Source organism: Macaca thibetana, chromosome 10, assembly GCF_024542745.1.
Source record: "Macaca thibetana thibetana isolate TM-01 chromosome 10, ASM2454274v1, whole genome shotgun sequence".
Classification (NCBI taxonomy): Eukaryota; Metazoa; Chordata; class Mammalia; order Primates; family Cercopithecidae; genus Macaca; species Macaca thibetana.
Window position 1 is genome coordinate 20986401 of NC_065587.1, and position 23322 is coordinate 21009722.

The 23322-nt window shown below is 42.4% G+C and overlaps 3 protein-coding genes and 1 non-coding gene across 12 annotated transcripts in view; 3 read left to right on the plus strand and 1 right to left on the minus strand.

Annotated features, from left to right (window-relative positions):
• Positions 1 to 17218, minus strand: part of MTMR3 (myotubularin related protein 3) — a 141949-nt gene extending 124731 nt beyond the window's left edge. For 8 of the 9 annotated variants that reach the window (XM_050806786.1, XM_050806784.1, XM_050806783.1 and 5 more), the window contains exon 1: positions 17027 to 17218. Coding sequence is in view for 5 of the 9 variants with exons in the window: in XM_050806780.1 (XP_050662737.1) it covers positions 17027 to 17041 (15 nt within the window). In the remaining 4 variants the exon portion in view is untranslated. Of the gene's footprint in view, positions 1 to 11719; positions 16823 to 17026 lie in introns of those variants that run through there. The other variant, XM_050806777.1, reaches the window with a different exon arrangement.
• The window catches only part of ASCC2 (activating signal cointegrator 1 complex subunit 2), a 402689-nt gene that overhangs the window by 285720 nt on the left and 93647 nt on the right, over positions 1 to 23322 (plus strand). The window lies entirely within an intron of this gene.
• ZMAT5 (zinc finger matrin-type 5) overlaps positions 1 to 23322 on the plus strand; it is a 357894-nt gene that overhangs the window by 175777 nt on the left and 158795 nt on the right. The window lies entirely within an intron of this gene.
• On the plus strand, positions 1310 to 1412 carry LOC126929970 (U6 spliceosomal RNA). Its single transcript, XR_007717396.1, has one exon. It is a non-coding gene; the product is annotated as a U6 spliceosomal RNA (small nuclear RNA).

Below are 23322 nucleotides of genomic sequence, written 5' to 3' on the forward strand. Positions count from 1 at the left end.
TTTGCCTCAACTGTCTCCCCAGTAAAATTGGGATAATTTTACCTACCTCTGGGAATAATCCTAGACTATTAAACGAGTTAATACATGTATTACAATAAATCACAGGGTAGTACCTGCATAGTCAACTAAGCCTCAATACTAACCTAATAATAAATGAATGATATCGGCCGGGCGCGGTGGCTCACGCCTGTAATCCCAGCACTTTGGGAGGCCGAGGCGGGCGGATCACAAGGTCAGGAGATCGAGACCACGGTGAAACCCCGTCTCTACTAAAAATACAAAAAATTAGCCGGGCGCGGTGGCGGGCGCCTGTAGTCCCAGCTACTCAGGAGGCTGAGGCAGGAGAATGGCGTAAACCCAGGAGGCGGAGCTTGCAATGAGCCGAGATCGCGCCACTGCACTCCAGCCTGGGCGACAGAGCGAGACTCCGTCTCAAAAAACAAAAAAACAAAAAAAAAACAACAAAACAAAAAAAAAAAAAATAAATGAATGATATCAATAATCACCAGCTGTGTAGTCTGTGTATACCACAATTCTGCTCTGTAAGGTAAGTGGCCTAAATTCAATGGCCTAAATAAAGACCTATTTAGTAACAGTACTCTATATTCTTATTATTTTACCTGAATTGCACCTACCTAATTCAGTTTGCAAAAGAAAGGTTAAGTATTATACCTTTTATATAAAAAAAAAGTGAGGTCTAAATAAGTTAAATGACTTACCCAAAGAAACAGTAATGTGAAGGCAGAGCCAAGGCGAGGTTCTGGTATTCTGAGATTCCTTAAAACTTTGTCCTCTCCAAAATTTTTACCCCTCCATCAACTCCTTCCCTCCTAACAAAGATACAGGTATAATGCACCCCCAAAAACCTCCAATTTAATAATTTTAAAATTTCATTAAGCTATACATTCGATTTGTGCACTCTTCTGAATGTTTGTTTTATATCATAATAAACAGGTTAAATGGCTTATCATTAAGTGTATTCACATATGAAGAAAAGTAGTGGAAAAGTTACATCAAAAGCTAAAAGAAGACAAACTCAGCAGATTATGTTCTTTAAAATTTTGTGAGAGGCAAAAGTTTTTAACTGAGGTATAATATACATACAAAGAAGGGCACATTTCCTAAGTCTACTACCCAATGATTCTCATAAACTGAACACAACCACAAAATCACGACCTATATCAAGACACAGAACATTACCAGCACACCTACAATCTCCTGTCCTCACAACCAAAGATAACCATTATTCTGATTTCCATTCTCATCTGTTAGTTTTGTCCGTTTTTCAAGCTTTACAGAAATGGAGTGCTCGCTTCAGCAGCAAATATACTAAAATTGGAACAATACAGAGAAGATTAGCGTGGTCCCTGCACAAGAATGACATGCAAATTGGTGAGGCTTTCCATCTTTCTTAATTATTACAGTAGTATTATTTAATATCCAAAAAACAATGATCAATATGAAGAATGGGATGAACTAATCAATACTGTGATTGAAGACAACAGCATTATTTGTCTGGGAAACTAAAGACAAAATAACTAGAAAACTATTAAAACTGTTAAAGGAGTCAATTTGCTACTTAAGGAATAAACACATACTCTATTCACAATAAAATATACTATATACTATGGAATTAAAATTACATTTCTGGCTGGGCACAATGGCTCACGTCTATAATCCCAGCACTCTGTGAGGCCAAGGTGGGAGGATCACTGGGGCTCAGGAGTTCAAGACCAGCATGGGCAACATAGCAAAATTTCCAGAATAGGACTAACTCCATGTGTAGCATCTACATGTGGACAAGTATGAGTGTTTCTTGATTTAATAACCCAAGTGTCATCTCCATGAATGCATGTATACAACTTTGTTGGACTGAAGGCTCCTCATCTCAACCCCACTGGAGGTAAACGCTATAAATGTAAGTAATTCAAGAAAGTCTCATCCAAATTAACTCATGTAAAACAAAAACAAGAAACATTTCCCCCATCAAGGTAATGTTATAAAATGTGTAACTACTGTCTTTATCAGTGACTCACTTATAAAGTAGATCTGAACTATGGATTACTACTACTTACTTTCATTAAAAAAAAAAAAAAAAAAAAAAAAAACCAGTATGAGATACTTTTGTAAATTTTCTTTACCCAAAGGTTCGCTGCAGCCATTAAAAAAAAAAAAAATCATGTCCTTTGCAGCAACATGATGCAGCTGGAGATCATCATTCTAAATTAAACAATGGGTAAACATGGACATAAACATGGGAAAAACAGATACAGGGAACTAACAGAGAGGAGAGGATGGGAAGGCATGAGGTTCAAAACTACCTACTAGGGGCTGGGTATGGTGGCTCACACCTATAATCCCAGCACTTTGGGAGGCTGAGGTGGGTGGATCGCTTGAGTCCAGGAGCTCGAGGCAACCTGGGTAACAGGGCGAAACCCAGTCTCTACAAAAAATACAAAAATTAGCAGGGCATGGTGGCGCACCACTGTAGTCTCAGCTACCCAGGAGGCTGAGCTGGGAGGATGGACTGAGCCCGAGAGGTCAAAACTGCAGTGACCAGTGATCGTAACACTGCACTCCAGCCTGAGGGACAGAGACCTACCCTGTCTCAGAAAACTTAAAACTATCTAGCGGGTGCTATGCTTACTACCTGGGTGATGGGGTCAATTGTACCCCAAACTTCATGCAATATACTCATGGAACAAACCTGCACACTATTATTATTGGGAGAAAAAGAGCTAATTTAGAACAACATATGTAGCTTGACCCAATTTGAGGAAAAAGTTTACCTTTGTATATTTGTTGAAAACAACTATCAATAAAGGACTAAAATTGTGTACTATTCATTCATATGAATACTACACAGCTATTAAAATTAATGAAGTAAGGCAAGTGCAGTGGCTCACACTTATAATCTCAGCTACTCAAGAGGCTGAGGCTCGAGAATCACTTGAACCTGGGAGACGGAAGTTGCAGTGAGCCAAGATTGCGCCACTGCACTACAGCCTGGGTGACAGAGCAAGATTCTGTTTCAAAAAACAATAATAATAATACACATATATCGACATGTCATTTTTCAAATTATAGAAAGTATGTACTAAAATATCACATAAATTTGAAACACAATACTACATAAAATGTATGTAGATATTTGTAGGAAGAATATAAGTGCATGAGCTAAAAACATAAATAACTTCTGCATAAGAAAATAGGATCTAAGAGGATGACAAAACGGACTGCAAGTGTATGCATATTTTAATTTTTAAAAACAAATATAGGCCAGGCACAGTGGCTCACCCCTGTAATCCTAGCACTTTGAGGGGCCAAGATCACCCGAGGTCAGTTCAAGACCAGCCTGGCCAACATAGTGAAACCCTGTCTCTACTAAAAATACAAAAATTAGCTGGGCGTGGTGAGGAGCTCCTGTAATCCCAGCTACTCAAAAGGCGGAGGCACAAGAATCACTTGAACCTGAGAGATGGAGGGTGCAGTGAGCAGTGACTGTGCCACTGCACTCTAGCCTGGCAACAGAGCAAGACTCCAAGGAAAGGAAAGGAAAGGAAAAAGGAAAGGAAAAGAAAGAAAGAAGGAAGGAAGGAAGGAAGGAAGAAAGGAAGGAAGGGAGGGAGGGAGGGAAAGAAAGGGAAAGAAAGAAAGAAAAAGAAAGAAAGGAAGGGAGGGAGGGAGGGAGGGAGAAAGAAAGAGAGAGAAAGGAAGGAAGGAAGGAAGGAAGGAAGGAAAAGAAACCTACTGAATTAATACATGGTGTTTGTTAAATTATTCTCCATATTTTTCTAAATTTTTTAAATATTTAAATTTTACTTTAATAAGCCAAGGTTGTGGAATTCAGAGACAGACAGGCTTCGTAGATTCTATATGGGATTTGTGTGTGTGTGTGTGTGTGTGTGAAGCCTGTTATTCTGTACCATAAAATTTCTAACTCAAAAAAAAATTATATTATTAGGTTGGTGCAAACGTAATTGCAGTTTTTGCACTGTTGAAATTTGCCATTTGGTACTGGAATACACTCTTAAATAAATGTGGTTATGTTATACACCATTTGAATGCACATTTCGTGCCTTTTCTTGCTAATAACGTATTTTTTGCTTTTTTTTTTTTTAGACTACAGAAATTATGTTAGACAAAAAGCAAATTCAAGTGATTTTCTTGAGTTTAAAATGGGTCATAAAGCAGTGGAGACAACTCACAACATCAACTACACATTTGGCCCAGAAACTGTGCACTGGTGGTTCAAGAAGTGTTGCAAAGGAGATGAGAGCCTTGAGATGAGCAGTGTTGCGGCCGGCCAGAAGTTGGCAACGACCAGTTGAGAGCAATCATCAAAGCTGATCCTCTTACAACTACATGAGAAATTGCCAAAGAACCCAATGTTGACCTTCTACGCTTGTTTGGCAATTGAATCCAATTGGAAAGGTGAAAAAGTTTTTTTGTTCGTTTGTTTTTTGTTTTTTTTTTTAGATGAAGTCTTACTCTGTCGCCTAGGCTGGAGTGCAGTGGTGCAATCTGGGCTCACTGCAACCTCTACTTCCTGGGTTCAAGTGATTCTCCTGCCTCAGCCTCCCTAGTCGCTGGGATTACAGGCGCTCGCCACCATGCCCAACTAATTTTTGTATTTTTAGTAGAGATGGGGTTTCACCACGTTTTCCAGGCTGGTCTTGAACTCCCGGCCTCAAGTGATCTGCCCACCTCGGCCTCCCAAAGTGCTGGGGTTATAGGCATGAGCTACCACGCCCGGCCAAAAGGTGAAAAAGATTGATAAGTGGGTGCCTCATGAGCTGACCAAAAATTTTAAAAATCGTCATTTTGAAATGTTGTCTTCTCTTAGTCTATGTAACGACGACGAACCATTTCTTGGTTGGATTGTGCAACAAAAAGTGGATTTTATACGACAACAGTGATGACCAGCTAAGTGGCTGGACTGAGAAGATGCTCCAAAGCACTTCCCAAAGCCGAACTTGCACCAAATAGACGTCATGGTCACTGTTTGGTGGTCTGCTCCTGGTCTGATCCACTATAGCTTTCTGAATCCCAGTAAAACCAACACATCTGAGAAGTACGCTCAGCAAATTGATGAGATGCACCAAGAACTTCAATGCCTGCAGCCAACACTGGTCCACAGAAAGGGTTCAATTCTTCTCCCCGACAACACGCTGCACAACCAACATTTCAAAAGTTGAATGGGCTACCAAGTTTTGCCTCATCCACTATATTCAACTGACCACTTGCCAACCGACTACCATTTTTCCAAGCATCTAGAAAATTTTTTGCAGGGAAAATGCTTCCACAACCAGCAGGATACAGAAAATGCCTTCCAAAAGTTCATCAAATCCCAAAGCACGGATTTTTACACTACAAGAATAAACAAACTTGTTTCTCATCGGCAAAAATGTGTTGATTGTAATGGTTCCTATTTTGATAAATAAAGATCTGTTTGGTCCTAGTTATAATGATTTAAAATTCACAATCCAAAACCACGATTGATTTTACACCAACCTAACAGTACCTACATTTATTATCTCAACTGCTCTTCAACTTTTTTTTTTTTTTTTTTTTGAGACAGAGTCTCCCTCTGTCACTCAGGCTGGAGTGCAGTGGCACTACCTTGGCTCACTGCAACCTCCAACTCCCAGGTTCAAGTGATTCTCCTGCCTCAGTCTCCTGAGTAGCTGGGATTACAGATGCCCACCACAACACCCTGTTAATTTTTTTATTTTTAGTAGAGATGGGGTTTTGCCATGTTGGCCAGGCTGGTCTCAAACTCCTGACCTCATCTGCCCACCTTGGCCTCCCAAAGTGCTGGGATTATAGGCACGAGCCACCGTGTCCAGCCTAATCTTACTCTTTAAAGTCAGATAATAACAAATGTCTTAACCCAGAAATCTAACCTTTTTGAATGATGTTCTCCATTCACAGAAGCATTTAAAACACTACAAGTGTGCAGTAAACTAACAGCAAAAGCCAACAAGCTCTAATCACTTAAACTCTAGAGGATATATGACACAGCTCTTCCTAAAATATCACCAGATGACTATATAAACCTAGAACGGCTCAACTCCCAGCTGTATATTAACACCAAAACTCCAATAAGTCTATACTGTCATAATAAAAATCATTTGCCTAAATATCTTCCAACTCATATCAGATGTATTAATATACACCACATCCCATCTGAATTGCTACAACTCCACTTGATATTTAAAACACACACACACACACACACACACACACACACACACACACACACACACACACACACACACACACACGGATACAGAACCCGGCAGTTTGGGCTGAGTTCTGTGTTTACAGAGTTCATAGAAACTGATTTTTCTTAAAGTGTCTTTCATAATTCTCAATCAGCTTATTAAGAAGAAAGAAACTAGATGGCTCAGTCCTCTTGTGTTTAATTGTGATCAAATCCCAGAATGTCTTTAGTCATAGTGGAGTTCACAATGATAAAGTTCAAATCAGTTTACCTGCCCCATTCCTCCCATACTACTTCCTACAACTGCCACTCCTCTTAGGAACTGGAGCCAGTTAACCACCCACTTTCTCAATGGTGACTGCGACATAAACCTTCACAAAACATCCAATGAAAAATAAAGACTTTAAAATAGCAGTTTTTGGCTGAGCGTGGTGGCTCACACCTGCAGTCCCAACACTTTGGAAGGCCAAGACGGGCGGATCACCTGAGGTCAGGAATTCACGACCAGCCTGGCCAACATGGCAAAATCCCACCTCTACTAAAAAATACAAAAAAATCAGCTGGCTGTGCTGGCTTGTGCCTTCAGTCTCAGCTACTCGGGAGGCTGAGACACGAGAATCACTTGAACCCAGGAGGCGGAGGTTGCAGTGAACTGAGATCACGCCACTGCACTTCAGCCTGGGTGACAGAATGAGACTCCGCCTTAAAAAATAAAAAATAAAATAAAACAGCAGTTTTTCCTACTTATAAAAGTAATACATGCTCATTGTAGAAAAATGGGAAACTCTAAAAGAATAAGAAGCAAAAAAGCCACATTATCCCACCAAGACAGAAATTAATCACTACTAATATTTCCATTCATGGCCATCCAGGGTATCTTCTGTATATAAAAGTGTCTTAGTTCATTTACCAAACAGGATTTTAAGTACTGCAGAACAAGGGGGAAGTAACATACTAGTTCTTTGGAAGACTAATTTTCTTTGGTGTAAAGAAGTTACAGTTGAGTAAGTCAACCATATGTACAGGAAACTGGAGAGAATGACAAAGGTGAGGGGAATCATACCTGCTCTTTTTCATTCACTCACAGCAAACCATGGAGTCCATGTTTTGGGAACCATTATGTATGCAACGGCCAACTAATGAGTATGTTTCCTTCATAAATAGCAGCCTACTAAATAAACAAATACATACATACATACAAATATACAGTCTTGCCACAGAAGTTACACACACAGTGAAAGGAATGACATTAAGAGTATTTTTTTGTCACCATGAAAGTATCTTAAGAGAAAGTAAAGGGATATGTGAAACATTGATCTAAAATTCATGACCTCTTCCACAAAAATATTTTCTGTGCACGTAAGATGAAGGAACAATCTCACTATGGAAAACTTAACTGCTGGTTTTACAATACTATAACTTACTTACAAGTGTAAATACGCAGGAGTTTAAACAGTTAGTCCACAAATATTGATAGCTTACTCTGTACCAGGCAATGTATTAACTGCTAGGAAGTAAAGGAGAGAACAGCCACCAATCCCTATTTCTGCACAACTTTCAGTCTACCTCTTGAAATATGATGTCGAACACTAAGCATGTGGCCTCCAGCAAGTCCCAACAGTCCTGATTAAATGATGATCTCAAATCCTTATGATGATCTAAGAAGACATATGTAAAAGTAGCTTATCAATCATGTTACCTAAAGTAAAAAGAGATATGTAGCCTTTTGTGCAAAGCACTGCATATAGCAATCATCTTCCATATAAATTATCTCATTTCTTTTAACTGGCAAAAAAATAATCACTCAAGTTGCTTAATACAATCTCTTTTCACAGTCTCTAAGATTTTAATATTATCTTTCTCTGCCAATGACCCATATGAAATAACTGAAATTAATTTCCCCACTGTTTTCTAATACAAAAAGCCTTGTTTCCTGATTTCACAACTTATAGGGGCTGGGGGGCAGGCAGCCACAGATGAAAAGCAACTTATTCTAACTCAAGAAAAAAATTATCTTTTAATCTAAGAATCATCATGGAAAGTTTTTTATAGGCTCGGGCTAATCCAAATAGAGTTAGTGACAGGTTAATTGTGGTACTTTGAAAGCAAAGGAGAGCAAGTAGCAATTATTCATGCCTTCACTCAGTCTCTAGGACCTAACCTCCTATAAAACAGGGAGATATATATTATAGCCAAACTGCTTTCCAAAAAACATAATTTTTTAAAATATGTTCTACACAATATTAATTCTTCATATCTAAAAGAGATAGATTACTTACATTGCTTCTTATCCTACTATTTGTCCTTTCCAAATTCAGCCACCTCAACAATGCAAAAAGTATCGAACTGATGCTTTAAATGTATTTTTGCCCTTATTGCAGATATGACTCTCAAGAGCATGAGACTTTTTTTTCTTTTTTTTTTTTGAGACAGAGTCTCACTCTGTCACCCAGGCTGAAGTGCAGTGGCGCAATCTCGGCTCAATGCAACCTCCGCCTCCCAGGTTCAAGAGATTATCCTGCCTCAGCCTCCCAAGTAGCTGGAACTACAGGCACGTGCCACCACGCCCGGCTAATTTTTTGTATTTTCAGTAGAGACGGGTTTCACCGTGTTAGCCAGGATGGTCCGATCTCCTGACCTCATGATCTGCCCGCCTCGGCCTCCCAAAGTGCTGGGATTATAGGCATGAGCTACCATGCCCGGCCTAGCATAGGACATTTTAAAGGCATTCAAGATCCAACTAAACTGGACCATCTGCAAAACTAGTGAAATACCCAAAAACAAGCATCTGTAAATGCCCAATATTAAACCTTAAGAGTCTAAAGCAGTAGTACACAAAGCAAATATAACATATCTCCAGGAGACTGGGCACGGTGGCTCACACTTGTAATCCCAGCATTTTGGGAGGCCAAGGCAGGCAGAGTTCCAGACCAGCCTGGCCAACTTGGCAAAATCCCATCTCTATTAAAAAATACAAAAATTAGGCCGGGCGCGGTGGCTCAAGCCTGTAATCCCAGCACTTTGGGAGGCCGAGATGGGCAGATCACGAGGTCAGGAGATCGAGACCATCCTGGCTAACACGGTGAAACCCCGTCTCTACTAAGAAATACAAAAAATAGCTGGGCGAGGTGGCAGCGCCTGTAGTCCCAGCTACTCGGGAGGCTGAGGCTGGAGAATGGCGTGAACCTGGGAGGCGGAGCTTGCAGTGAGCTGAGATCCGGCCACTGCACTCCAGCCTGGGCTACAGAGCGAGACTCCGTCTCAAAAAAAAAAAAAAATACAAAAATTAGCCAGGCATGGTGGCACACACCTGTAATCCCAACTACTCAAGTGGCTGAGGCACAAGAATCACTTCACCCCAGCAGGCGGAGGTTGCAGTGAGCCAAGGTCGCACCACTGCACACCAGCCTGGGTAACGGAGAAAGACTCTTGTCTCAAAAAAATATATATATATTATATATTATATATACACACACATATTACATATTACATATTCACCTATGTATTATATATACATATATATTATATATACGTATATTATATATGCATATATATTATACATATATTTTATACACATATATTACATACACATATATTAATATATACACATATATATTATATATACACACCCACACACATACACACACCTCCAGAAGTAACCAAGACGCCCCAGGGTAAAAAAGGAAAATATCTGAACTTTATTTTTAATTATCAACCTTGTTAATTTTTTGTTTGTATTTTATAAAGTCCACAATAATCAGTTACTATACATATATTATTTGTAAATTAAATATCTAAGGATTAAGAATTGATGCTCAATTTTCTCAAAGCAACAACATGAAGTCGTATCATTTTTTTTTTTTTTCTGACTTCATTCTTCCCATCCCATCATTTTTTTTTTAAAGAGACAGGGTCTCACTATGTTGCCCAGGCTGGAATACAGTGGCTATATTCATAAGCACAATCACAGTGAACTTTAGCCTTGAACTCCTTGCCTCAAACATTCTCCGGCCTCAGCCAACTAAGTAGCTGGGACCACAGGACCATGTACCGCACCTGCTTAATGCTCAAAATTTTTTAGTGATGGGGTAAGCAACCAAAAAGTTTGAAGACCACTGGTCTACACCACTCCCTTGCACTGTGAACTTTCATTTTTATCAGCTCTCTCCCAAAAGTTAAGCTATGGAAGGAAGTCCTGATGCTGAAAAAGAAACAGAAGAAACGCTGTTTCAAACTACTTTAAACTCCCAACAACAAGCTAAAGATGACAAATCACTAGCAAGAATATATGAAATTGAATACTAATATGCTGTTGATGGGAATTTCGTATAGACATCCTATCTAAAGGGCATCTTGAGTATATCCAAATTTAAAACACACATACCCTTTAACCTAATAACACCACTTTTTTTTTTTTTTTTTTTTTGAGACTGAGTCTCACTCTGTCACCCAGGCTGGAGTGCAGTAGCTTAATCTCGGCTCACTGAAACCTCCGCCTCCTGGGTTCAAGTGATTCTCTGTGCCTCAGCCTTCCAAGTAGCTAGAATTAAAGATGCCTGCCGCCACACCCAACTAATTTTTGTATTTTTAGTTGAGACGGGGTTTCACCATGTTGGCCGGCCTGGTCTTGAACTGCTGACCTCAGGTGATCCACCCGCTCTGGCCTCCCAAAATGCTGGAATTACATGCATGAGCCACCACACCTGGCTAATAAACCCACTTTTAAGAATTTATCCTGGCCCAGGCGCAGTGGCTCAGGCCTGTAATCCCAGCACTTTGGGAGGCAGAGGCGGGCAGATCATGAGGTCAGGCGATCGAGACCATCCTGGCCAACATGGTGAAACCCTATCTCTACTAAAAATACAAAAAATTAGCCAGGCGTGGTGGCACGTGCCTGTATGCCCAGCTTCTCAGGAGGCTAAGGCAGGAAAATCACTTGAACCTGGGAGGCAGAGACTGCAGTGGGCCAAGATCACACCACTCCACTCCAGCCTGGGCAACAGAGTGAGACTCTGTCTCAAAAAAAAAAAAAAAAAAAGAATTTATCCTAAGGAAATAATAGGACAATTCAATGTCCAAACAAGTTCATCACAGTATTGTTTTAAGAGAAAAACTGACAATATCCATTAACAACACAGAACTGCTATAAACTATGACACATCCATATTATAAAAACTACATGTTCATTAAGAGAATATCAATTTTACATGGAAAGTTGTTCTTTAATTATTTCAATAGGTATGTATAACAAAAAAAAATAAAAATACCAAACATTACATCCAGATGGGATTACAGGTCATCTCTACTTTTTTTTTAAAAACACTAAAACTGTTCTGGGCCAGGCACAGTGGCTCACGCCTGTAATCCCACCACTTTGGGAGGCCAAGGCAGGCCGATCACCTGAGGTCAGAAGTTGGAAATCAGCCTGGCCAACATGGTGAAACCCTGTCTCTACTAAAAATACAAAAATTAGCCAGGCGTGGTGGCGGGTACCTGTAATCCCAGCTACTCGGGAGGCGGAGGCAGCAGAATTGCTGGAACCCAGGAGGCTGAGGTTACAGTGAGCTGAGATCATGTCACTGCATTCCAGCCTGGGTGACAGAGCGAGACTTCGTCTAAAAAAAAAAAAAAAGTTCTGTAGCTTTCATAACAGAAATAATTTCATTTTGAAATTTAAATGATATTAAGTTAAAACTCCAAATTATTGTCCTATATCACTTCCAAAACTCTTTTATAAACACTCTGTCTTCCCATGTCATTTGTAGAATCAGTCTAAACAATTAAATATTTGGTTTATCTCATGGAAAAATGATAGGCATAGAATAAATAACAACCCTATTTCAAGTTGACCATCTTGTCTTTATACCAATTCTTGCCAGTTATGTCATGATTTATCAATACACTTCTAATTTCTTTATATTTTGCCAGAGTATAAATTTATGAATAATTCTGAAAACTAAATAAATTTCTATTTCTCTTCTGCAACTAAGTTACAAAAGTATTAACGACTTCGGGAGGCTGAGGCAGGGAGTATCGCTTGAACCCAGGAGGCGGAGGTTACAGTGAGCCAAGACTGCGCCATTGCACTCCAGCCTGGGCAACAGAGTGAGACTCTGTCTCAAAAAAAAAAAAAAAGAAAGAAAAAAAAGTCTTAACTACTAAAGAAATTAGATTTAGACCCCAGATAAGTGAAATCAGAAAAGCTTGCTACCATCTGTCATACCAGAATCATTCTGAGTATCTGTAGTTATCAGCATCAAGACAATACCTCTGTGTCTATATTTACTTTTACTTTATGCAACGTACTGATACATTCTCCTTCTGAAAATGCTTTAAATAAGTACACTGATTTCATTACCCTATGATACTGCCACCTGCTACTTAAAAACACAGCCTTAAAACTTTACACAGAATGTACTAAACCCCTTGCTCCTACCACCTTCTACTACTGCTCCAACATAAGAAAATAGGTGAAAGTCAGCCAAGTCTATTCCAAGTACAGACCTTGGCATAAATGTGAGACACCCCAGGCTCCTCTGAAGTCCCAGTAACATTGTGACTATTCCGACTGGCAGACAGGATACATGTGCTGAAAGGTTTCTCCAGCCAGAGTACAGAAGCAGAAACCTTTTCTGTTGCCATATCAGTGATATTGGTAAATTCTGAACTTGACAATACGGACTAGGTTTACCACTGCTCCATAAGCCAATTCTGCCAAGGCATAAAATAGGATTCTAATACAATATGATTCTAATACCAGCCCCTTACATTTTTAGAATACTTTTCATATATGCTATTCTGTTTGATCCTCCCCAGTAGTCTGTTAGAAAAGTAGAGAAGTTGCTCTTCTTCCTTTCACTAATGAGGGAATTGGAGCTCAGAGGGGTTATGTAGCTTGCCAGAAACAACACGGCTAATGAAGAATAACAACCCAGGCTTGAACCCAAGATTTACTATCTACCCACTTTCACGCTACAATTTTCATTTTTAATATCTGATACAAACATGAACTTAAAAGGTATATTGTTTCTAGATACAAAAGCAATGATGAAAGCATATCAGTATTGATATCACAAAATTAAGATTAAAAATAGCAATGACAAGTTAATAACTTTGGTAGCCTCTAAAGTTACTGGGAGTCCTAGTTCAACCCAGTATGAATCTGATACCATCTTATATCTTAAATCAATGTTACACTGATTATAAATTTATGTATATATTCTCCATAGAAAATTACAGAATTGGGTGGTAAGAAACAGCTAGCTATATAAATTGCACAAACTCCCCCCAAACCATTCTCAAGTCTTGTGACTTCACACTAACTTATGAAGTTCCTAATGTAAAACCCGATTTGATTTCAACACTAAGCGAATTACAACAGCATAAGCATGTTCTTTCTACATAACACTTGCAACATACATTCAATTTCCGAAGCACTTTTGGACAATGTCTAAAATCCATAAGCTAAAAGCAGAACCCAACACAGAATCTTGTTTCTTTTAAATAAGAAAGGTTCGTCTACCTATATGAGATGAATACCAAATAACATAATTAGAAATTATTAAAAATTTGCAGAATCAGGTTACAGAAACTACTTGAGGTCAAAGACTATAGGCCCTTAATCGTATAGATGGGAAAACTGATGCCCAGAGAAGTTAAGTGACATTCCCAACAGCAATAAATGACACAGATGGAATCAGAATATATGTCTGTCAGTCCAGAAGTTCCCATTATTCTATACTACCTCTGCATTTACTGTGCTCTTAAAAAAGTCACTAATATCTAAAACACTTAAGACCCACTAAGACTCAAAAACTAGGGGACACAATAATGTTCACAACAGTCTTTAGAAAACAATTTCTTAAAGGAATCTCAAAAATTCCAAACAACAAGCACTGAAAGCTGGCTCTTTATTTTCATTTTCTTTCCTATCCAGAGCCCTACTTGATCAAAAACTGACTCTTTAATCCATTGCAAAATATTAAGTAGCTTTTAATAACACTGCTATAAACCACCATAACTGTTGTATCAATACTATTCACTTACTAAAAAAAATATCTGAGGGCGCAGAATATGCTGATAACTGCACTGGGTACTGGGGACACCAGGGAACAAAACAGACAAGGCCTCTGGCTCTTCTAATGGACAGCTGGGTGCAACTCTAAAAATACTACTCTATGATTTGACAGGATATTTACCAAAGTCCTTCACTACTCTACACAACTATAACATTTTCTTCCACCTCTTCCAAACTTGTAAGAACCTTCACCACACTCCCCTCTAAAACATGAATACTTCCTTTGGTAACAGCATTCCACTTTACTGAAGAAGGTGTGAACGTGTTAACTAGAACTATAGCAGATTTTTAAACTGACTTTACCACTCCTCATGGCCTGCGGCAAATTTCAAGAAGTTTTCACAATCCATAGTAACCCTTCCTGGTTCACAACCCTGGTCTCAAATGGCTGCTAACACACCCATCCTACCCTCCACTAGAAATCTGAGTCAGACGGTTTAGGAGCAACCATGATGGTGGGAAGCATCTTCAGGGGACCCCTTTATGAGCCAGAAGCTGACTTACTTCCTCTCCTTCCCTGTTTATTTCCTCTGAATTCTTCAATATATCTTTGGGTACAGTATATCTCCAATTAATCAGCATCTAATTTTATCAAATGTGTTCCTAATAACCTGTGCACAAATTAACTTTTGCCAACAAATCTGTTTCCCCGACATAAATCCATTATATTTTAAGAGATGCTCAATTTGCATCTCTTTTTTTCATGCTTCCCTTCTTCTCCACCCCTTAAATTCTTAAAGATCTATAAACAAAAGCACTCTGAGAAGTCGTAATTAATGGGAGGTCTTTGGAATACCCAACCTAAAGCAAAAGTTCACATGCCTTACTGACCAGAATCATTCACGGAGTTTTATAAGGATAGATTCCCAGGCTCTATCCTCAGAGATTTTTAATTCACCAGGTCCTGCATGAGTTCGAGGAATTTAGGTAGTCCATAATATTTCTAATGACCAGCCTTAAACTAGACAACCACTGAAGAACCTGGCCTATGAGCTGAGAAACTCAGGTTCTTTTATGGCTGGCCATTAATGACAAGCGGGGCTGTACCACTGTGCTGGTCACTTGAAGTTCTCTGAGTCACCTGAAAATGAGGGAGTAATTGGAGCCAACAGAGGTCTTCATAGGCAGCCAATCTAAAATTCTAGAATCCTCCAAATTTAATATCACATACTATACTGAGTTTACTCAAAACAGTGTCATTCTGGCTCGGGGCAGTGGCTCACACCTTTAATTCCAACACTTTGGAAGGCCAAGGCAAGCGAATCACTTGAGGTCAGGAGTTCCAGACCAGGCTGGCCAACATGGTGAAATCCCCATCTCTACCAAAAATACAAAAATTAACCAGCCGTGGTGGCACAAACTTGTAATCCCAGCTACTTGGGAGGCTGAGGTGGGAGGATTGCTAGAACCCGGGAGGCGGAGGTTGCAGTGAGCAGAGATCGCACTACTGCACTCCGGCCTGGGCGGGAGAGCCAAGATTCCGTCTTAAAAAAAAAAAAAAAAAAAAAAAAAAAGAAAGAAAGAAAAAAAGGGGTCATTCTGTAAACTCTTCTAGCCTACCCAAGTCATGGGCCCTATAAAGGGAAGACTTTCTGCATGCCATCAATGTCTCCTGTCCTACTGAACAGCCCTGAATCTGAAAGGGGAAGGTCTCCACCACCTCTCCATGGACAAATCACAAACATTTGACATTTAAAAAAAAAAAAATCATCTCCTGTAATTCAACCCAGGCCTCTCATGGCATTACCATTCACATATGAGAAAGCTGAACCTCAACTAGAAAAGTACATGGTTTTGGGGTTTTGTTTTGTTTGTCTAGGTTGTGGAAAAGTAGATGTCAGAAAACAAAGTGGATGTCAAGATACTATAACAGTAAGAATTTAGGCCTGGGTCTGGAAAGGACATTTGAACATCAATATGTAATAGTAATCCATGTCCAAAACTCACAAGTGAGATTATCAAACTCCAGGGGAGTCTATTAATGTGGCCATAAAATCTACCCCATAATTTTGACATAAGTTTTCCAGCCCAAAATACAACCGACAATATCATCTTACGGGTCCGGAAATGCCATACATAAAGCAAAATTTCTACCGGAGAAATAACACTGTAATCATTTGCGGAGCAGTCTGACCAGTGTTCCCTGAGTTAGGCCAACCGCCCCCAACCATCCTTCCCACCTAAGTACTACCAGGTCAGGAGGATGCCCTGTTGCATGATCAGGCGGTCACTCCCTTCCACAAGGCCCAGGCCCGTACAGTTCGCCCCGGGGCTCCCATGGCCCCCGACCTCCAGTATCCGGCAACGATGGACCGCCACAGACCCGGCAGGGGGCGAAGGGCGCACATCCACCTCCCAGGAGTCCGTGGGAATAACCCCGGGCGCTCCGAGGCTACGTCCCACACCCAGAGCCGCACGGGCCCATCCCCGCCAGGTCTGGGAAGGCAGCCCGAGCCCAGGACCCCGCCTCCCCCGCACCTAGGGTCCGGGCCGAGCTCGGCCGCTGAGCTCCCATTCCCACTCCCACACCCAGCGCCTCCCCCTGGCGGCGACGGCCGCTGGGGACGCCCCTCCCCGGGCCCCGCACGCAGTCCCCAGCCCTCCCAGGGCGCTGCCTCCTCAGAGGGTGACAGCCGCCTGGCCGGGGCCGGGGCCGAGGCCGGCCCCTCCTCCAGCTCTTCCTCACCCCCCGAGGAGACGGAGGACGGGGATGGGGTTCTTACCGGGCAGCAGGACATGGCGAGGCCCGCCACGGCACAGTCTCCTCCTCCGCCACCCCACCAGGCTGCCTGCCAGGGCCGGCGCGGGGTAGCGCCTGAGCCGCTGGGACGTCTAGTCCTGCTGCTACTACTCCGCCGCCGCCGCCGCCTTCTCACAACCACAACAACATGGCGGCAGCGGCCACACAGAGCGCGCTCCCGACGCCGAGCCGGGCGACGACCGGGGACGCGCGCGCACGCTCGGGCGCTGAGCCCGGTGTCCGGGAAAGGGGGCGGATCTCCGCCGGTTGGACGGGGGCGGGGCCTGGACAGGTGGTCACGCCCCAGGAGATGGGCGAGGCTGCAGCCCAGACTAACACCCGCGGCTGGGGAGAGGCTCGCGAAAAAGCCCAGCGGAGGAAGAATGGCTCGACAGATGGGAAATGGGTGGAGAAAAAGAGATGACAAAAAAAATCTGGAAGAAAACCAAAGGTGGTCCTACAGATTTTTAGGAGGCGTCTTTTCCAAGCTCTGTAACCCTGGGCAAGACATGGCTCACCCTACTTACCAGAAAAATAGAACAATAGTGGTATCTTCCACCTGCAATTGTGGGCAGGATAAAATCAGTTTAATATAATGCAAGTAAATATAGTGTTTTAGAAGTTGTATTCGGAATACAATTTCTTTTTTTTTTTTTTTTTTTTTTTTTTTGAGACAGTCTGGCTCTGTCGCCCAGTGGCATCTCTGCTCACTGCAACCTCTGTCTCCCGGGCTCAAGCGATCCTCCCACCTCAGCCTCCTGAGTAGCTGGGACTACAGACTGACATCATGCCCGGCTAATTTTTGTATTTTTTGTAGAGACGAGGTTTCTACCATTTTGTCCAGACTGGTCTCAAACTCCTGGGCTCAAGCAATCCACCTACCTCAGCCTCCCAAAGCGCTGGGATTACAGGCATGAACCACCGCACCCTGTCCAGAATACAATTTCAAACTGATTCAACTTCAGCTCCTAATCAAAAGCTCAGCGGGAAGAAGTAAGTTTTCAAACAAAATAAAAAACAACCCCCCCAAAAAAATTGTAACCTACCCACACTAGCCTGCAGAATTCCACAAACCAGGATTGCATACCGTAGGCCCTAACAGATTCACCTCCTCTGAGTTGCCTTTTAACATTCTACCCTTGACTTTTCTGTAAACTGTCTGGGAAGACTAGTCAAATGAAATCTATTCCTGCGTCTGTTGTAAACTTTTTCCACAGCACTTTCTGAAATCTATTTTCAATGTTCATTGTCTTTTTACTCCACTAGAATGTAAAAGCTACTTGAAGACAAGGATCTTGTCGTGTTCGTCACTGTTTCCCCAGCACCTAGAACTGTGCAGTGTAAGTAGTAGGCAGTCCAATTTCTTGATTAACTAACAGCTGACTGGGTGCGGGGGCTCACGCCTGTAATCCCAGCACTTTGGGAGGCCGAGGTGGGTGGATCACCTGAGCTCAGGTGTTCGATACCAGCCTGGGCAACATGGTAAAACCCTGGATCTACTAAAAATACAAAAGTTAGCCGGGCATGGTGGCAGGCGCCTGTAATCCCAGCTATTTGGGAGGCTGAGGCAGGAGAATAACTTGAACCCAGGAGGCGGAGGTTGCGGTGAGTCCAGATTGTGCCACTGCACTCCAGCCTGGGCAACAGAGCAAGACTCTGTCTCAAAAAACAAAACTAACAGCTAACATTTATTCATACAACTCATCTAATGGAATCTTCACAACTTTAATAGGTAGATGCCGTTATCTCCATGTTACAGATGAAGAAAGTGAAGCACAGAATAAGTTGCACGTATTGAAACAAAATTCAAACCCAGCAGACAAAAAAAAAAAAAAAAAAACCACTATGCTCTCACCCACCCGGCTGTACTGCCCAGTGCATGACACAGTAGCCTGAAATAAAATCTCAAGTAAGAAATTACTTTAGACCAGACACAGTGGCTCATGCCTGAAATCCCAGCACTTCAGGAGGCCAAGGCAGGTGGATTGCTTGAGCTCAGGAGTTTGAGACCAGTCTAGGCAACGTGGCAAAATCCCATCTCTACAAAAAAATACCAAAAAACTGGCGAGGTGTGGTGGTGCGCGCCTGTAGTCCCAGCTATTTGAGAGGCTGAGGGGGAGAATGGCTTGAGCCTGGGAGGCAGAGGTTGCGGCGAGCCCTGATTGTGCCACTGCACTCCAACCTGGGTGTCAGAACAAGAAAAAAGAATGAACGAAATAAATTACTTTAGAATTAAAAGCTTGGAAAGCCCTTGCTTTACTACCAGAAAAACCGGTATGCTTCCTGCTTTTCGATAACTGTTATGCAGCTGATTGTGTCTCTCTTTTCACTCTGGCTTCCAGAAAGCCCAGGGCTAAATGTGAAGCTCAGCAATGACCTCTTCTTAGCCCTTCCGGTCCACTCCTGCCTTAACTTTGCACCTTTATTTATATGTGGCTCTCCTGATTTTCCCTTACTGTTATATGACAGTAGGCTTTATGGAATGGGAGAAGAAACAGTAAATACATAAAATTGATGAATGACTTAAAGTTTTTTATTTTATTTTATTTTTGAGACAGAGTTTCACTCTTGTTGCCCAGGCTGGAGTATAATGGCGGGAACTCGGCTCACTGCAACCTCTGCCTCCTGGGTTCAACCGACTCTCCTGCCTCAGCCTCCCGAGTAGCTAGGATTACAGGCATGTGCCACCACACCCGGCTAATTTTTTGTATTTTTAGTAGGGACGGGGTTTCTCCATGTTGGTCAGGCTGGTCTCAAACTCCCGACCTCAGGTGATCCTCCCATCTCGGCCTCCCAAAGTGCTGGGATTACAGGCATGAACTACAGCGCCCGGCCTATTTTTATTTTTATATTTTATTTTATTTTCAGACAAGGTCTCACTCTGTTGCCCAGGCTGGAGTGTAGTGGCTCCATCTCTGTTCACTGTAACCTCTACCTCCTGGGGCTCGAGCCATCCTCCCACCTCAGCCCCTTGAGAAGCTGGGACTACAGGTGTGCTCCACCACACCTGGCTAATTTTTGTATTTTTCATAGAGACGGGGGGCGGGGTGGGGGGGTGGGGGGGTGGGGTGAGGGCGGTGTCTCACTATGTTCCCCAGGCTGATCTCAAACCTCTGAGTTCAAACGATCCATCTGCCTCCGCCTCCCAAAGTGCTGGGATTACAGGGGAGAGACACAGCGCCCAGCCTTAAACTTTAAAAATTAAGGGGGAAAAAAAAAAAGGACTTTCCAACCTGTTTTTCCCATTGTTTAATAAGCTAAGGTTCTCATCAGCCGCCAAGCACCTCCTGCAGGGAAATTCCCCTAACTAGTTATCTGCTCAGGGAAAGGCCATAGGGTGAACTGCCACAGGTTTGTGGCCTCTGATTGGACTGAAGCTAGCACCTGACTCCAGGACAGCCCACCCATAGGCTACCTAGCTCCCAGTGAGATGGCACAGGGCAAAGAGTTCTGCCAATAGGCAGTCAGCATCCACTCAGCCAATCCCACAGCTCCCCAGGAATTCACAGTGGGAGAGGGAGATGGCATACAATTTTGGCCTCTTTTTAGACAGAGTGTCAAGTGTCATCGTGTTTGCCTTTTAATCTGGGCTAAGTAATCTTCAATTGACTTTTCAACCAGTATTTGGGACATGGGAGGAATTTCTCTATGCCCATGAAATCACAGTATTTGCACCTTCTCGTTTTCATAATAGCTAACATGAATTGGAGTGAGTGGCTATTCGCAGACCAGGTATTAGCACACTACAGCCTCCAACTCCTGGGCTCCAGCAACTCTCCTGCCTCGGCTTCCCTACTGGGTCCAGAGGTATTCACCACTGCAGCTGACTGGATTGAACCTTTCAATTGTGGCGGGCGCTATGTGAACACTTTACATGTATCTAATGTAATCTTAGGCCAGGCACGGTGGCTCACACCTGTAATCCCGGCACTTTGGGAGACTGAGGCGGGCAGATCACCTGAGGTCAGGAGTTCGAGACCAGGATGGCCAACATGGTGAAACCCTATCTCTACTAAAAATACAAAAATTAGCCGGGCATGGTGGCAGGTGCCTGTAATCCCAGCACTAGGGAGGAAAATTGCTTACTCAGGAAAATTCCTTGAACCCGGGAGGCAGAGGTTGCAGTAAGCCAAGGTGGCGTCTCTGCACTCCAGCCTGGGCAACAGAGCAAGACCCTGTCTCAAAAAATAAATAAAATAAAATTTAAAGATAATGTAATCTTTACAACAACACTATAGGAAGGTATTGTTACTGTCCTCCATTTGACACATAAGAAAGTGTAAAGGTCAGGATTTGAAACCAGATGATTTAACTCCAAGTGCATGCTTGTCAACTTCATTACTACACCCCATCCCCACTGCTGCCCACCTGCTTACCTTTAAGGCAGACTTTAGTAAATTATTTATAAATAAGAAAGAGAAAACTGCAGCATGGCCTTGAAAACTCACCTCAAGAAGAAGGGCCTAAGGAGACACAATAGAAAGAAAGCTGGTCTGTGTCTAAAGACTTAAATTTGATTCTTGGCGCCTCCACATACCTGCTTCTCATTTCCCTTTTCTATGCGTCGGTTTCCTCATGGCCCTGTAGGGTGGTAATCATTAACCTACTTACCTCATAGAAGCATGTTGGCCGGTCTCCGTGGCTCATGCCTGTAATCCCAGCACCTTGGGAGGCCGAGGCAGGTGGATCAGAGGTCAGGAGATCGAGACCATCCCGGCCAATATGGTGAAACCCCATCTCTACTAAAAATAAAAAAATTAGCCGGGTGTGGTGGCACACACCTGTAGTCCCAGCTACTCAGGAGGCTGAGTCAGGAGAATCGCTTGAACCCAGGAGGCAGAGGTTACAGTGAGCCGAGATCATGCCACTGCACTCCAGCCTGGTGACAGAGCGAGACTCCATCTCAAAAAAATAAAAAAAAAGAAAAGAAAAAAGAAACATGTTAGGGTTCTTTGAGGTAATGGGTTTGAGAACATTTTATATTCTATTTAAAGCCAAATCAGTGGACAGGTTCCTTGTGTGCTTTGGCTGAAGACAGAGCCCCAGCTTTGTGCACTGGGTCAAGGAAAGAGGGGAACCAACCCTGGCTTTATCTTGCTGCCCTATTTCTCATGTAAAGTCCTCTACCCGCCTGACCTTGTCCTCCTCCTGCTGTCCTTTCAGCCTTGCTCCTCCTCCTATCTTCAAAGCTGAAAATATTCTTCCAGCTTCACCGGGACTCTGAAATAGCCTAAGACAGATTAAAAGGCTGATTGGGGGTTGGAGGCTTCCTGAAGTCATACAGGGCCCCTGGAAGTCAGGGGTCCCTCAGCCTCCCAAAATGCAGACTTCCCAACACTGGGTAATACTGCTTAACTCTAAATGTCACTGATCTCAGTGAGCACTTTGCACGAATTAGCCCATAATCTCTTCAGCGTCTCCTTCATCTCCCAATCCAGCGAAGCAGACAGAAGTAACTGTGGTTTTCAGACTTTGAGGAACAATTTGCCACGGGTCAGACAGAAATTAGAGTTGAATCATGTTGCTGTGATTCAATGTCTCCTGGGATTTTCCAAACACCATACTGCAACCCTACTGTAGGACAGGGTAATTTCAACTCTGATTGAGCCTAGAGCAGTGATTCTCAAAGCATAGTCCACAGGTCCCTGGAGGGTCCTGAGACTTTTTCAGGGTTCTAGTTGGGTCAAAACTATTTTCATAGACCAGGAGTGGTGGCTCACGCCTGTAATCCCAGCACTTTGGGAGGCCGAGGCAGGCGGATCACTTGAGGTCAGGAGTTTGAGACCAGCCTAGCCAATATAGTGAAGCCCCATCTCTACTAAAAATACAAAAATTAGCTGGGCATGGTGGCGGGTGCATGTAATCCCAGCTACTCATGAGGCTGAGGCAGGAGAATCGCTTGAATCTGGGAGGCGGAGGTTGCAGTGAGCCGAAATTGCACTACTACACTCCAGCCTGGGCAACAGAGTGAGACTCCATCTCTAAATAAATAAATAAATAAAATTAAAACTATTTTAATAATAATGCCAAGAAATTATTTGCCTTTTTACTGTGTTGACATTTGCACTAATAGTGCAAAAGCAGTGGTAGTAAAATTGGTGACACTTTATCACAAATCAAGGCAGTGATATGATATGTACTAATAGCCATTGTACTCTTCACCAACATACACTAGTAGTAAACAAAATGACAGTTTCACTTAAGAAAATCACTGATGAAGCAGTAAAAAAAAATGTGTTTTATTATCTCTATATATTTGAATACAAGTCTTTTTACTAT